The sequence below is a fragment of the Mobula birostris genome, chromosome 27, assembly GCF_030028105.1.
Source record: "Mobula birostris isolate sMobBir1 chromosome 27, sMobBir1.hap1, whole genome shotgun sequence".
NCBI classification, from domain to species: Eukaryota; Metazoa; Chordata; class Chondrichthyes; order Myliobatiformes; family Myliobatidae; genus Mobula; species Mobula birostris.
In genome coordinates this window covers 28,134,327-28,150,817 of record NC_092396.1, presented here as the reverse complement: position 1 = coordinate 28,150,817, position 16,491 = coordinate 28,134,327, and the positions used below count along the sequence as shown (strand labels likewise).

Genomic DNA, 16,491 nt, shown 5'->3' with positions numbered 1-16,491 from the left:
AGGAGCCCAAAACTGTTCACAATACTCAAAGTGCAGCCCTGCCAGTGCCTTATAAAGGCTTAGCATTGCATCCTTGTTTTTATATTCTAGTCCTCTTGAAATGAATGCTAACATTACATTTGCCTCCCTCACCACTGACTAACCCTGCAAGTTAACCTTTAGGGTGTTCTGCACAAGGATTCCCAAGTTCCTTTGCATCTCAGATTTTTGGAGTCTCTCCTCGTTTAGAAAATAGTCTGTACATTTAATTCTATTACCAAGGTGCATGACCATGCATTTTCCAACATTGTATTTAACTTGCCACTTTCTTGCCCATTCTCCTAAGCTGTCTAAGTCTTTCTGCAGCCTGCCTGTTTCCTCAACACTACATGCTCTTCCACCAATCTTCATATCATCTGCAAACTTGGCAACAAAGCCATCTATATCATCTAAATCATTGATATACAGCATAAAAAGAAGAGTTCTCAACACCAAGCCCTGCGGGAGACCACTGGTCACTAGCAGCCAACCAGACAAGGATCCTTTTATTCCCACTCGCTGCCTCCTGTCAATCAGCCAATGCTCTAACCATGTTAGTAACTTTCCTGTAATACCATGGGCTCTTAACTAGGTAAGCAGCCTCATGTATGTCACCTTCTGAAAGTCCAAATATACATCCACTGCAACCCTTTTAGCTATCCTACTTGTAATCTCCTCAGAGACTCCCAACAGGTTCGTCAGGCAAGATTTTCCCTGAAGGAAATAATGCTGACTTTGTCCCATTTTGTCCTGTGTCACCTAGTACTTCATAACCTCATCCTTAACAATTGACTCCAACATCTTCCCAACCACTGAGGTCAGGCTAACTGCTGCTTTCCTCCTTTCTCAAAGAGTGGAGCGACATTTGCAATTTTCCAGTCCCCTGGCACCATGCCGGAGTCCAATGAATTTTGAAAGTTCATTGCTAATTCTTCTACAGTCTCTAATGCTACCTCTTTCAGAACCATAGGGTGCAGTTCATCTGCTCGGGGTGACTTACGTATTCTTAAGTCTTTCAGCTTTTTGAACATCTTTTCCCTTGTAATAGTAACTGCACTCACTTCTCTCACACCCTTCAACATCCGGCACACTGCTAGTATCTTCCACAGTGAAGACTGATGCAAAATACTCATTTAGTTCATCTGCCACCTCCTTGTCCCCCATTATTATTTCACCTGCCTCATTTTCTAGTGGTCCTATATCCACTTTCATCTCTCTTTTATTTTTTACATACTTGAAAAATCTCTTACTATCCGCTTTGATATTATTTGCTAGCTTCTTTCATATTTTATCTTTTCTCTTCTAAATAATGATTCCTTTAGCTGCTCTCTGTAGGTTTTTAAAAGCTTCCCAATCCTCTATCTTCCTGCTAGTTTTTGCTTTGTTGTATGCTCTTTCTTTGGCTTTTACATTTGGATTGATTTCCCTTAATGTGGCTGTTCAAGGCTGGATTTGACCTCATGACCAATGTTGAAGTTCTCCATCTAGAGCCACGGTTAGCACCTGATCATGCAGGAGAGGCGATCTGATGAAGCAGTAACCAGCTTAATCCATAAAGATTCCACTTTTCTGACAAAACATAATAGTAACCATACAATTAGGATACTGTGAATAGGTCACGCTGATTTTAGTCTTGATTGTGCAGTCTGCTGTTCCACCAAATGGAGTTCCATGCTCAGGGCACTCCTTTTTAATTTACCATTTAGATGTTTTATTTCCATCTTGATTGATTTTAAATTTGAAACGAGATGTACATTTAAAGCAAAAATAGTCAAAGCCTGAATGCTGGAGGCTCGTTCTATCCTATTGCTTTAGAACGTAGAAAAGTACAGCACAGTACAGGCCCTTCGGCCCACAATGTTGTGCCGACCCTCAAACCCTGTCTCCCATATAAGCCCCCACCTTAAGTTCCTCCATATACCTGTCTAGTAGTCTCTTAAACTTCATTAGTGTATCTGCCTCCACCACTGACTCAGGCAGTGCATTCCACGCACCAACCACTCTCTAAGTAAAAAAGCTTCCACTAATATCCCCCTTGAACTCCCCACCCCTTACCTTAAAGCCATGCCCTCTTGTATTGAGCAGTGGTGCTCTGGGGAAGAAGCGCTGGCTATCCACTCTATCTGTTCCTCTTATTATCTTGTACACCTCTATCATGTCTCCTCTCATCCTCCTTCTCTCCAAAGAGTAAAGCCCTAGCTCCCTTAATCTCTGATCATAATGCATACTCTCTAAACCAGGCAGCATCCTGGTAAATCTCCTCTGTACCCTTTCCAATGCTTCCACATCCTTCCTATAGTGAGGCGACCAGAACTAGACACAATACTCCAAGTGTAGCCTAACCAGAGTTTTATAGAGCTGTATCATTACATCGCGACTCTTAAACTCTATCCCTCGACTTATGAAAGCTAACACCCTATAAGCTTTCTTAACTACCCTATCCACCTGTGAGGCAACTTTCAGGGCCAGATCCCTCTGCTCCTTCACACTACCAAGTATCCTGCCATTTACTTTGTACTCTGCCTTGGAGTTTGTCCTTCCAAAAGTGTACCACCTCACACTTCTCCGGGTTTAACTCCATCTGCCACTTCTCAGCCCACTTCTGCATCCTATCAATGTCTCTCTGCAATCTTTGACAATCCTCTACACTATCTACAACACCACTAACCTTTATGTCATCTGCAAACTTGCCAACCCACCCTTCTACCCCCACATCCAGGTCATTAATAAAAATCACAAAAAGTAGAGGTCCCAGAACAGATCCTTGTGGGACACCACTAGTCACAATCCTCCAATCTGAATGTACTCACCCCAGTACATTCATTTATTGAATGGATCTCATCTATGAGGGGTGATCGATAAGTTCGTGGCCTAAGGTAGAAGGAGTCAATTTTGGAAAACCTAGCACATTTATTTTTCAACATAGTCCCCTCCTACATTTACACACTTAGTCCAGCGGTCTTGGAGCATACAGATCTTGGACCTCCAGAAAGTGTCCACAGATGGGTGATTGATAAGTTCGTGGCCTATGGTAGAAGGAGATGAGTTATTAACTTCAAACTTTCTGTATAATCACTCAAAGAGTTGAACTGCATGTGCATGTAATGAGAGCTGTATAACTCATCTCCTTCTACCTTAGGCCACGAAATTATCAATCACCCCTCGTACAATAAGATTGATTCTTAACGTCAGAGTCTACTTTGTCATAGACTTGCACCTTATTGTCTGCTTGCACTTCACCTTTCCTGTAACTGTAACATTGTACTTTATATCCTGATATAGCGTTTCCCTTGCTCTACCTCAATGCAGTGATTTGATGGAAATTATCAGTATGGATGGCATGCAAAACAAAGGTTTCCATTGTATATCGCAATAATAATCCCATTCTATTTAGAAGATCAGATGAGGAGGTGTTTGAGCATAAGAAAGCCAAATATCAGGAGCTGGTAGAGCAGTACCAGAGGCAGAAGTGGAGAGCACAATGCAAACCTATAGAGGAAAGGTGGAAAGGTTTTGTTGGCTGTTCGCTATGCAGAACCTATTCTCTCCATAGCTTTATGGGGACTGCAAAGAGAAGAGTCATCTGGACCATCTGAGAGGCTGCTGAACGAGTCTCCAGATGGTTATGGATGAAGAGGTATGACCTGTGGACCAATGCTGCTGAGACATGAGCCAGAGCCTGATCAGTCTTGGCTGGGTCACCTGAGTGAGACTGATGTTGAAAGACCTGAAACACATGATGACTTCAGGTTGCATTGCTGATGATATGTCCCACCGCATCCTAGGATGTATCTTAGCAGAGCAAGATCATCCATGTAAATATCTAAAATATTAAGTTCCTAGTCATTTTGTTTGATGATTACAAGATTTGTGTACAGTGGGGTGAAGAGTTGACCTTTGCCATTCACATTTAGGTCCTCTGGTGAAAATGAAAACTGCCTGCTTTATATGATGATATGAAATAACTGAGGATCTTTCCATCCAGCTGATAATCATCACAAAACTATCACTATTCAGAAAGGTCATTAGACATTGGAAATATGACTGTATCCCACTGGTGCAATATGGAGAACTCTCTGAATTTGTACCTGAGGGACATTATTGGAGATAATCTAATCTTCAATTATACCTTCTATGATTCAAAGGGTTGCATATTCCCACCATATTCCTTCTCTCAATTTGACCATGACAAAATTTCCTTCAGTCTATGAAATACAATGTAGGACTTCTGCCTGGGCTATTTGCTTCCAGATGTAGCAACTCCCAGGTGGTAACTTGGCCCTAGTATTGACCAGACTTGAGTCTGCAGAGCAGGGAGCTCTCATGGGGCACAAGAAGAATGCTGATCCATTGCATCTCATCAAAATAGCAAACAAATAGAATTGCATTATGATGTGATAATTAAGAGTGATCCAGAATAACTCCAAAACATCTCATTTATCCGACATCTGCATATCATCTTTTTAGATCACACCATGAGGAAATTGAAATATTACACAGATTCACACACAATCCATATGTAGGAGAATTCCATAGCCAGCGTTCCGAGTAAGGGTGCTACACTCACAGGAACACTATGATAGTTCGCGCTAAAAGATCCTAACCAAGGTACTGTATGTCTTTGTGGACAGGAGAAGGAGTTGGGGTGGGGGTGGGGGAAGACGGGTAAAATTCTCTGCTGGGTCAGAAACTTGTCTCTATTGACTTAGGAGTGAACTGTGTTTTAATTTGGTGAATCATGATTGATATTTTTCCTCTTTTTTTTGTCTAAAACAGTATCCCTGAAGTCCGGATTTTGGATAATGGACCTTTTGAGTGTCACGTTGGCATCTATGATAGAACAAACCGCAAGAAGTTTCTGGAAGCATATGGCCGTGCCTTTCTCAATGTTATGGGTAAGTTAACAGGCACAGAGGTAGCCCTCCATTTTATTTATTTAGTTTTATTTATTTAGAGGCATGGCATGGAATAGGCCTTTCTTGCCCTTTGATCTGTGCCACCCAACAACTCCCAATTTAACCCTAGCTTAATCATGAGACAATTTACAATGACCAATAATCAGTACACCTTTGGACTGCAGGAGGAAACAGGAGCGCACAGAGAAACCCACGCATTCCACTAGGAGGACGTACAAACTCCTTAGAGAGGACGCCAGGATTGAACTCTGAACTCTGATGCCTGAACTGTAATAACATCATGCCACCCAGTATGCTCCCGTGGCGTGGGAATATAATGCTTGGGAAGAGAGTTTGAGAAAGCTCACATCTCAGAAGATTTTCGTTATATACAGATGCACTTACCTATGCATGCCTTTTCCCACTGATACCACAGTGTAAGAAAACGCAAGTTATGAAAGCAAGTTTGGAGCCAATCTGCCTGGAAGGCTGGCAGGATTACTAGAATTGTGAAGTTAGAACACTTCCACAAATACTAACCTGGTTTCTTTTTTCATTTGGGTCCTTTGTGAGTGACATTTTTCTATTAACTGAGCAAAAGGTAATTTATCTCCATAATTCAAGGACTGTTTATATGATCACAATCTCAGAATTCATATTTCATCCAGCAATGTTGTTATTTATGGAAAATCCATGCCCTCCAGATCCTGGTTTTTCATTAATGACAAAATAATAGTTGGTATATTGAAAAAAAAATGGATCAGAGTCTGTAATATACAACAATTTCTACATCTCATTCTCCTCTCTCTCACTCATTCCTGTTCCTAATAAGACAGAAAAAACATTCTTTCCTGTTAGTCTTTCCCCTGAACCTATCTTCCAAGGTCTTGTTCATTCATTCTTTTGGCCTTTCCTCCTTCATCACCAGTGAGTTAACTTTTATAACATCTCTGGGAATTCCTTCATGCTGCAGACTGTAGTTATTCAAGAAAGAGACTCATCACCACCTTTCTGAGGGTGATTAAGAATAGCTAGTAACAAGCGCCCTTGCCACATTCCATCTTCAAACTAAAACTGAATCCACCCATGGATAATGCTGATCTGAACCATACCCTCTTGTTTCCTCAAATCCTTAAATACCATCCCTTGAATACTCTTACACCTCTCTGGAACCAGACTCTTCCATGTTGACTCCAACTCATTGGCTGAAATTTTCCAAAAGATTCTTACTGTGCATCGAGAGGTTGACAGTTGGTCTGAACCATCCTAACTGCTCCCTAACTCACACTGATAATGAGCATTCGCTAGGGGCAGTCAAATTCAAACGTAATACTAATGATTAAATCACAGAATCATCGAACATTATGGCAAGAAGACGGTACTTGGCCTATTGGACCCATACAAGGTCTCTATTGAGCTACCCATCTAGCCTCTGCCTCTTTCTTATAGTCCTAGAAATGTCTTTCCTCAAGTATTTATCCTTTTCCCTTCTATAAGTTAATTGTTTGTTTCCATCACTCTTCCAGGTGATACTTTCCAATCCAAGGAGGAGATAGATATTATTTTGAAAGTTTTAGTAACTGAATGCAAAGGGGAACTGGCACAGAAGAGGAATTGAGGCCTGGGGCAAATCAGCTGGGATTATGTTTAATGGTGGGGCAGGCTTGAGGGGCGGAGTGGCCTATTCCTTGCTACTGTATTTCAGTTGAACAAAACGGCATAAAAGAATAATTGTCAACTTCCACAGCATTGCTTCCAACTCCCACCTTCTGTTCTTTGCTAATTATGTAAACTCTGTGTCCACTAGTTCCATAGCTCCTGCTGGTGAAAATAATTTATCCATAATTGCAAACCCTTCCTCTGAAGTGTTTTTCAGTATTGTGTCAAAGGAACACTGTGGTGTTCCTGAAGCCTGCCACCACTTAGGAGAGGAAGAAAGCTTTCAGCAGCCCACAGGCTGAGTTCTGCTCGACAATTGTGCCAAGCTTCAGCAGCTGCCAACAACAATCACTCCAGGTGCCCAAGGCATAGCAGCATTTATAGTTTTCCTGCTCCTCCTCCCAGTGCCAGGCTGCTCAGCCCAGAAAGATATATCACCAGGACTCCAAGTGAAACTGACCCAGAAGCATCTTGCCGAGTCAAGGTGGATCATGCCAGATAGCCCACCGCCGATCTGCTGTGTGTTTCCTTATCATGCTGGAATTTCCCAAGCCTTCAGGTACTTAACTTGAAAAGAACAAATTGAAAGAGTTACATTTATACAAAAGCTGGTTATTTAAGTCAATATATTAAATCTACCTTGATGTAGTTCTGGCATTTTGTTCAGCTGCACTGCACTTCCTCTGTAGCTGCTACACTCTATTCTGCTTTCTCTTTTATTGCTCAATGTTCTTATGTATGGCTGATCTTATGATGGTATACAAATAGAAGCTTTACACTGTCTCTCTGTACACATGACAATAATAAACCAACTTCCATTCCAAGCGACATATAAACTGCTGGAGGATCTCAGTGAGTCAAGCGTAGTGTAATGGGATTGGTGGAAAGGTACGTAATTCACAACCACCGACATTGAGTTGTTCACTTTAAGGGTCTGGTCTGACGTGGTGGCGTAATTACGTGAAGCATTTTTTTACTGCACTTCGTGTTCAGTGTTTGGACACTGAATGAGCTGTCGCGGTTTTTCTTAAACATAAAACGCCTTATGCCATTTTATTTTGCGAAGGCCTACATGCGTGTCTGTTCAAGGGAAGGAATTGTCAGTGTTTTGGGTCAAAATCCTGCATCACAACCAGTGCAAGGTTTTGATTTAAAGTATCGACAATTCCTTTCCTCCCAGAGATGCTGCCCGATCACCTCAGTTCTTCCGGCAATTTGTTAGTTGCTCCAGGTTCCAGCACCTGCATTCTCTTGTGTCTCTAATTTCAATTCCACATTCTCTGCTAAGAAGGAACATCATTGAAAGTCTACATGTAGTGCACAATTTACAGACCATATCATGATCACCAGGTGTTCTAAGTAGGGTATGTTACCAGTGGACTCCGATACTGTAAAATGTAAGACTAGAGTTTTTTTTTATGTTTCTGACTATCTCTAAATTTAACTGGGCATGGAACGTTGTGCAGAAAAATTGCTCCTTAGACCATAAGGAATGCTGCATTCCTGTTAAATCCTAATGCTCTGTGCCTGATGTACTCTTTGTTAATTGATGATGTCATACAGTCATCCTGAGAACACCAAGAGTCACAGAGACCCAGCTCACATCTGCGCTCACAGGACCTTTTGATATCGACTAGAGTCTCGAGCAACAGTCTACCTAAGCTGATGGTTTTCCAAGTGGAGGCCAAAGCACTTGGATCGGCGGCAGGCTGTTAAGTAAAAGGGATGCCAAAGCAGATACTGCAAGAGTCAGCTGTGCAGGGCTCAAGGAATGTAGGTAACAGGTAGAAGAGAGGCCTGGGGAGTTTGGGGGTGGGGGGAGAGCACAGGAGAGAGAGGCTCAGGGAGCTTGGGGACGATCAGCAGACTAGAAAACTCCATATTCTCCTCCCCCTCTAAAACAGCTCATATTAGCTGTGTGCAATAATCAAACAGAACTGAAATATCATATTCTTGCTACATTGGCCTGAAGAATGTAACTGAAGTAGTTGCATTGCACCGACAATTTGATTTATAGTTACCCAGTTAGTGTTACTGGGCCATGTGGAAAGCTATTTGGTTGAAGTGAGTCACTGGAAAAACATTTGAAAACCACTGGTCCAGCTACTTGCAGCAACGTAAACACCATAAGACCACATCACAGGTGCAGGATTAAGCCACTCAGCCCATTCCATCTGCTCCACCACTCCATCATGCCTGATTTATTAATGCAGCCAGCCCCATTCTCCTGCCTTCCCCCTGTAACCTTTGACACCCTGACTAACCAAGAACTGATCAATCTCTGCTTTAAATATATTTAATGACTTGGCCTTCACAGCTGTCCATGGCAATGAATTCCACAGACTGCCCATCTCTGGCTGAAGAAATGCTTTCTCATTTCTATTCTAAATGTATGTTCCTCTATTCTGAGGCTGTGTCCTCTGGTCCTAGAGTCACCCACTATAGGAAACATCACCTCCACATCTACTCTGTCTAGACCTTTCAATATTTGATAATGAGAGCTCTCCCCACCCTCCCCACCCACATTTGTCTAAACTCCAGTGAGTACAGGCCCAGAGCTATCAAACACTCTTCAAATTTTAACCCTTTCCTTCCTGGACCTCTTCTGGTCCCTCTCTAATGCCAGCACATCTTTTCTTTGATAGGTGGCTCAAAACTGCTCACAATACTCCAAGTGGGGCCTCATCAATGCCATATAAAGCCTTAGCATTACATCCTTGTTCTTATATCCTAGTCCTCTTGAAAAGAATGCTGACATTGCATTTGCCTTCCTTATCACTGTCTCAACCTGCAAGTTAACTTTTAGGGAATCCTGCAGCAAGGACTTTCAAGTCGTTTTGCATATCTGATTTTTGGATTTCTTTTCATTTAGAAAATAATCGATGCTTTTATTCCCTCTACAAAAGTGCATGACCATACATTATCCTACACTATATTCCACCTGCCACTATTTTGCCTATTCTTCCAATTCATCCAAGTCATTTTGCAGATTCCCTGCTTCCTCAATGCTAGCTGCCTGTCCATCTATCTTTCTGTCATCTACAAATAATTCCAACATCCAAATCACTGACAAATTACACGAAAAGAAGCAGTCCCAACACCGATCCCTATGGAACACCATTTCTCACAGACAGCCAACCAGAATAAGCCGCCTTTATTCCAACTTTTTGCCTCCTGCTTATCAGCCAATCTTCTATCCATGCTAGTATCTTTCCCGTAATACCATGGGCTCTGATCTCACTAAGCAGCCTCAAGTGCTGCACCTCGTCAAAGGCCTTCTGAAAATCTAAGTAAACAAGATCCACTGACTCTCCTTTGTCTATCTTTGCTGTTATTTCCACAAAGAATTCTAACAAATTTGTCAGTTAAGATTTCCCCTGAAGGAAACCGTGTTGACTTTGGCCTATTTTATCATGTGCCTCCAAGTACCCTGAAACCTCATTCTTAATAATGGACTCCAACATCTTCGCAACCACTGAAGTCAGACTAACTGGTTCCTAATTTCTTTCCTTCTGCCTCCCTCCCTTCTTAAAGAGTGGAGTGACATTTGCAATTTCCCAGTCTTCCAGAACTATTTCAGAATCCAATGATTCTTAAAATATCATTACTAATGTCTCCAGAATCTCTTCAGCTACCTCTTTCAGAACCCTGGGGTGTAGTCCATCTGGTGTAGGTGACTTATTTATCTTCAGACTTTTCAGCTTCCCAAGCACCTTCTCCTTAATAATAGCAACTACACTCAGTTCTGCCCGCTGACACTCACATACAGCTAGTATCCTCCAGAGTGAAGAGTGATGCAAAATACTTCAGTCTGCCATTCCTTTGTCTCCCATTACTGCCACTCCAGTGTTGTTTTCTAGTGATCCAATATCCACTCTCACTTCTCTTTTACTCTTTCTGTATCTGAAAACACTTCTGGTATCTCTTTGATATTTTTGACTAGCTTACCTTCGTATTTCATCTTTTTTCTCCTTATGTTTTTTTTTAGTTGCCTTCTGTTGGTTTTTAAAAACTTCTGAATCCTTTAACTTCCACTATTTTTTGCTATATTATATCCCCTTTCTTTTCCTTTTATGCTGTGTTTGACTTCTATTGTCACCCATAGTTGCTTCATCTCCCCCTTAGAATACTTCTCCATTTTTGGGATGTATTTATCCTGCACCTTCGGAATTGCCCCCAGAAACTCCAGCCGCTGATGTTCTGCCAACATCCCTGTTAGTGCCCCCTTCCAGTCAACTTTGGCCAGCTCCTCTCTCATGCCTATTTAATTCCCTTTACTCCACTGCAATACTGTTACCTGACTTCATCTTCTCCCTCTCAAACCATAGGGTGAATTCTATCGTATTATGATCACTGCCTCCCAGAGGTTCCTTTACATTAAATTACCCAGTTAAATCTGATTCATTCCACAGTGCCCAACTAGAATTGCCTTTTCCCCAGTGGGCTCCACCAGAAGCTGCTGTAAGAAGACATCTCATAGGCATTCTACAAATTCCCTCTCTTGGGATCCAGCACCAACCTGATTTTCCCAATCTACCTGCATATTGAAATCCCCCGTGACTGGTGTAACATTGCCATTATGACATGCCTTTTCCATTTCTCGTTGAAATTTATATCCCACGTCTTGGCTACTGTTGTGTAAATATTAAATGCTGCTGGAACCTTGTCAGCACAGCAGTGTAATTCCAGAGGTGTTACACTGCTTGCATTTCATGAGAACAGAGAATTTTGCTTTACCTCCGCATGAATGGGGTTGCACATCTGTAGGAGCACTGCTCCAGTGGTGCAGCAGCTGCATAACTAGACAATGAAATGCAATGACCATGCTTACAGTTGAATTTAAATTTAGTCAAATATCTTTAAAACAAAACAGTTGGTCTTAGTAACAATGATCGCACACTAGTAGATTGTTGCAAAAATGCATCTGGTTCACTAATGCTCTCCAGGAAGGGAAGTCTGACATTCTTAGCCTGAATGGCCTATTGGTGACACCAGACCCTGCAATATGGTTCACTCTGAAACAGCCTGGCAAGCACCTTGGTTTAAGGCAATAAGAAATGGACAACACATGGTGGTCTTGTCAGTGACATCCAGAACCTGGAAAATGAACCAATAAGAAAAGATACTCCTGGATGGATAGAACCCCACCCATAGCAGATGGACTGCATCTGGAGAAGATTACTAATAGACACTACTTGGAATGGGTGGGTGGTTTTATGAGGGAAGTTTGAACTAGGCTAGGCATGTATCTGCTGGAGTTCAGAAGAATATGAAAGGAACTTGATTGAAACATATAAGGTGCCTCCATGGAAGAAGGTTGTAAAAATTCTGTCAGAAATGTCAGAGAATCAAGAGTGTAGAGAAAATGAGAAACAGTAGTGATAAAAAACAAAGTGCTTGAGAAGATGCTGCTGCTAAGTTAACAAATTTCACAACACATGCCGGTGATAATAAACCTGATTCTCATCCTAAAGCTGTCAGGACTGAAAGCCACTGGGTGAAAGTGCAAGTGCATCAAGCCAATGGTCCTGACAAAGGGTCTTGCCCCGAGAAGTAAACCATTTATTCCTCTCCCTATATACTGCCTGACCTGCTGAGTTCCTCCAACATTTTGTGCATGTTGCTCTGGATTTCCAGCATCCGTAGAATCTCTTACTTATAGGCAAATGGTACATTAGCCTTTATTACAAGAGGATCTAGAAACACAAATATAGATCTCTTACTATAAATATAGGACCTTTGTGAGACCTCTGCAGAAGTATTGTTAACAGTTTCATTCTCCTTAATTAAAAAATAAAAAGATAAACCAATTTTAAAAAATGAGAGACAGTGCAAATGAAGATTAAACAGACTGCTTCCCGTGATTGTGGGTTTGCACTGAGAAGAGATTGAGTAGACTAGAGTTAGAGAAATGAAAGGCTATCTTACTGAAATTTTATAAAATTCTCGTAGGAGTTAGCATAAGGTTTGGCAGGATAGGTGCAGGCAGGAAGATTCCCCTGGGTGAAGAGTCTTGGATAGGGGGCATTGACTTACCATAATGCACAGACCACCTAAGACAAAGAGAATGGGAAATTTCTTCACATATATGGTGGTGAATCTTTGAAATAACATGCCAGGAAGGGCTTAGACCCTCTGTTGTTGTTTTTTTTCAAAGCAGAGTTCACTACATTTCTGGATATAAAGTGAATTAAAGAATGTGGGGATTGCCCAGAAAATGGAGTTGAGGTAGAAGACCAGTCATGATCTGGATGAACGTTAGAACAGGCTTGAAAAGACCAAGTAGACTATTCTGCCCCTGTTCCCATATTCTTATGTTTTATTTGATAATCCCGATGCGTCTTGAGAAGTTGAGAGTGGAGAAGAATAACATCTAGCACAACAGATCACTCATTTAAGAGACAGATTTTTTTCCGCGTAGGGAGTTATAAATCTTTTGAAATTTCTTCCTCAAAGAACAATTTTTGAATATAAAACAGACAGACAGAATCTTAATAAAGTGAAGGTTATGGGGAGGGTTGGCAGACTAGAGTGTAGAGTTGAGACTACATCAGACCAACTATGATCTTGTAGAGGTGGTATAGATTCTAATTCATGTGTTCATCTGCCTTCCCCATGTACTCTTGCAGGGGAGGGATATGGAGATTCAGTGGCACAGTTGTGAAAATGACTGTCTCACAGCAACAAACCGGATTCCATTTTGACCTTGGGTGCTGCCCCATGTGGTGCTGATACATTCTCCCTATGACCAAGCGGGTTTCCTCCCACATAACAAAGACGTGAAGGTTGATAGGTTTTTTGGCTTCTGTAAATTGCCCCTCATGTGCAGGTGAGTGATAGAATCTGAGAAAGTTAATGAGAATGTGAGGAGAATGAAAATTGGATTAATTTAGTATAAATGGATGGTTGATCATCAGCATGAATTCAATGGGCTGAATGGCCTGTTCCCAGGCTGCATTCCTAGACTGTGACTTCCACTAGCAAAGTGACCAGGATCAGCCAATTTTCTTTATGCTGGTAACTCTTGTCAGGTATTCAGTAAGGCAGGGAAAGCACAGCATTCGCTCTCTGGCTGAAGTACAAAGGAAATATCCAGGGAGGAAAAGATCAGTAGAGAGTTGGCGAAGTCTTAACAAAGCATCAAATACACGTTTGATATGTTTAGAACTTTTCTTCAAATGTAATATGCTCAATTTCAGCCAGCAAGTGAACGTTAAATGGGGTTTGGCATCATTCAAAATACTCTGCACGAACTTATCACTCCTGTTCAGCTGTTTGGACTTTAGAGAGATTGATACGATGATATTAGCCATGAAAATTTTTCACTTTCCTCAAGGAGCTAAGTTTCCATTTGGATGCTTAATAAACCTGCACATATCCATCCCAACCTTGGCTTCAACTCCTCTGTTAAGGTGGCATCATATTCCAGATGTAGGCTAAACTAATGTCAGGTTGAAGACACCACTTTCAGCAACTCATTAGCACCTGGATTATTCAACTGTTCATGCTCCCAGTGCACTGCTCTCCTTGTGTGTGAAGTAGGAAATACACGATTCAGCAGCAAGCCAAACTTCACTCAACTGAAAACCGGTGTCAGGGTATCACGCGCTCATGCGTACAATTGAGTAAGAAAAAGCTGATGATTTTGACAGCACAAACGAAAGAAGGACAACATAGGATTGCATAAATATATATATATATACTTCAGTCTGACTGTAGAGCTCTATTAAAGACAAAATGGCTTCCCCCCGACGTGGTCCAACTGGATTTCAGAATCAAAGTTGGCAGCACTATCAAAATAAAAGTTAGCAGGGCCATATTTCAAAATAAAAGCCTGAACACTCCCTGCCTGGCATCTGAGGTCCTTTTCTGTAAAGTTTCCAGTTGGGAGCAGAGCACTGTGTTCCTGTGTGAGAAGCATTGCAGGAGTAAGAATTAAAGGTGAGTCTGCATCTGTAGAGACTGGAACCAATTGCCTCGAGCTGAAGATCGCCTTTACTTCTGCCTTGAGCTGGAAGATCCTGCGCACATCAGCAATAGAATCCAAGATTCTCCTGAACACTCCAATCATGTGCTCCCATGAACTGCCCATAGAGTCTGGTGGGTAAAGTATCAGGTACAACCTTGGCTATTTATATACCTCAGTGCCTTAGGAGCTTTCATCACTTTCTGGGACCCAAGTCCATGGTAATCACCAACTAAACTCATACCACAGTCAGAGCGTAGTCTCCTGGATGGATCACAGATGGCAAACGACCATCTCAGTGTATTAATGCAACTAGATTTATTCATGGACTCAATCACTTCTGTGTGAACAGTCTGAGTGCTCAGGCAATTAAAGAGCACTGCCCATCGCCTGTTGTAAGCTAGCCCTTCTTGTGTATGTGTGCTAACCACAGTCCAAGGACCAAAGACATCTAGACCACTGTAAGTGAATGGTGGAGAGGTGCACTGTCACTTCTCTGGCAAGTTTGACATCATTTGCCTTTCCATTTTACCCTATAGCTTGTGACAAGTGACACAGTGATCTAAAATGCTACTTGTGTGTCTCTTACTGCCAATAAGCTATATCCCAGTAGCTCCAATGTACATGTACGCATTTGTGCTCAAGATAATGATATCTGAGCAACATGGGAACTTGATGCTTGCCAAGCAAAGTAATGGGGATCCTCTCTGAGCTGCTCAAATCTGCATGCTTTTTAACAAAACGAGGAGGAACCTTGGATGAAGGTGTCTCATCCCGAACTTTCCCAGGTGTCTGAAAAGTTTGCTCTTTCTTCCTCCACTCTTCTTCAAGCAAATTACATTTTTTGAGATAACTTCAGCAAAACAGCCATTAACAGTAGACACAGACCGTTGCTCTTCCACAGCTACAGCTGAGTGATGATCAATAATGATATCACTTGCATAATTATTTTAAAAAACTGGACCAAAGCATCAATTTTCTCTTTTGGTTTGTGCACACCAGATTTTCCATTTGTTTCTTTCTTTTTATTTTGATAACATCCTTCACTGCATTTTGTACAGCTGCTGGATCATTGGGAACTACAACTCTACACAATACACTGTGCTGACATACCCTCCATTCACTGCTATCTGATCACATAGTTGTTCTACCTATCTTTTGCTTCTTGTTGGCTGCAAGAAATCTTCTTGATTCCGGGACCAACTCCATTAGTCAATGAAGATTTTCCACCATACCCTAGATTTGGTTTTGCCTAGCAATTGGGTGTTGGCTAGAGAAACTGCATTTAGCTGATCCTTTTCTCTATCCAAGTCCAATCTCTGCCACATCCACTTCGGGAGGAAGGTTTTTCTGGTTTGTTCTGTTCTCTCTATTTCATCTCTCGGTAAAGTCACTACTTTCAGAAGCTGTTACCCACTCCGGAATTGCTTGGTCTGAAGAATTTTAATTGGATAGATCTGGTGACTTATTTCGAACAACAATGGAAGCCATTTCCTGAGGATCTGTTCTTGTTGTCACGCTGGTTATGTAATTGTTTACATGTACAGATATATCATTGTTTACATCGATGGCTGCATCCCTTTCTTGTCTGAGCCGTCTGAATTGTGGAGGTTTGTCCTGTTAAGGAGGCCTCCTTCTCTATGCTGGCGTATCCATTGACCATTCCCTTTGGGTGGCAGGTCTTCCGTGTTCTAGTTTCCAGAAAATGAGATTTTGTCCGCCACTCTATTTTCCTCGCCAGCATTTTTATGTTGAGGCTGTGAACAGGAGTTTATCTTTCCTTTAAAGTTAACATGGCTTGTGCAAGGGCTAAGCAATGAAGGCCTCCCATTCTCAAGTTCAAGATTATTGTCATTCACCTGTACACATGCATGCCGCCAAACAGGCCAACCTTCCTCTGGACCATGGTGCACAACACAGTCTACATGATTCACACACATTACACGTAAAGTA

At 41.8% G+C, this 16,491-nt stretch overlaps 1 protein-coding gene across 1 annotated transcript in view; it reads left to right on the top strand.

Annotated features, from left to right (window-relative positions):
* The window catches only part of igsf21a (immunoglobin superfamily, member 21a), a 436,269-nt gene that overhangs the window by 197,146 nt on the left and 222,632 nt on the right, over window positions 1-16,491 (top strand). The window contains exon 4 of the mRNA XM_072245023.1: window positions 4,795-4,913. Within this exon, the coding sequence (XP_072101124.1) occupies window positions 4,795-4,913 (119 nt within the window). The remainder of the gene's footprint in view (window positions 1-4,794; window positions 4,914-16,491) is intronic.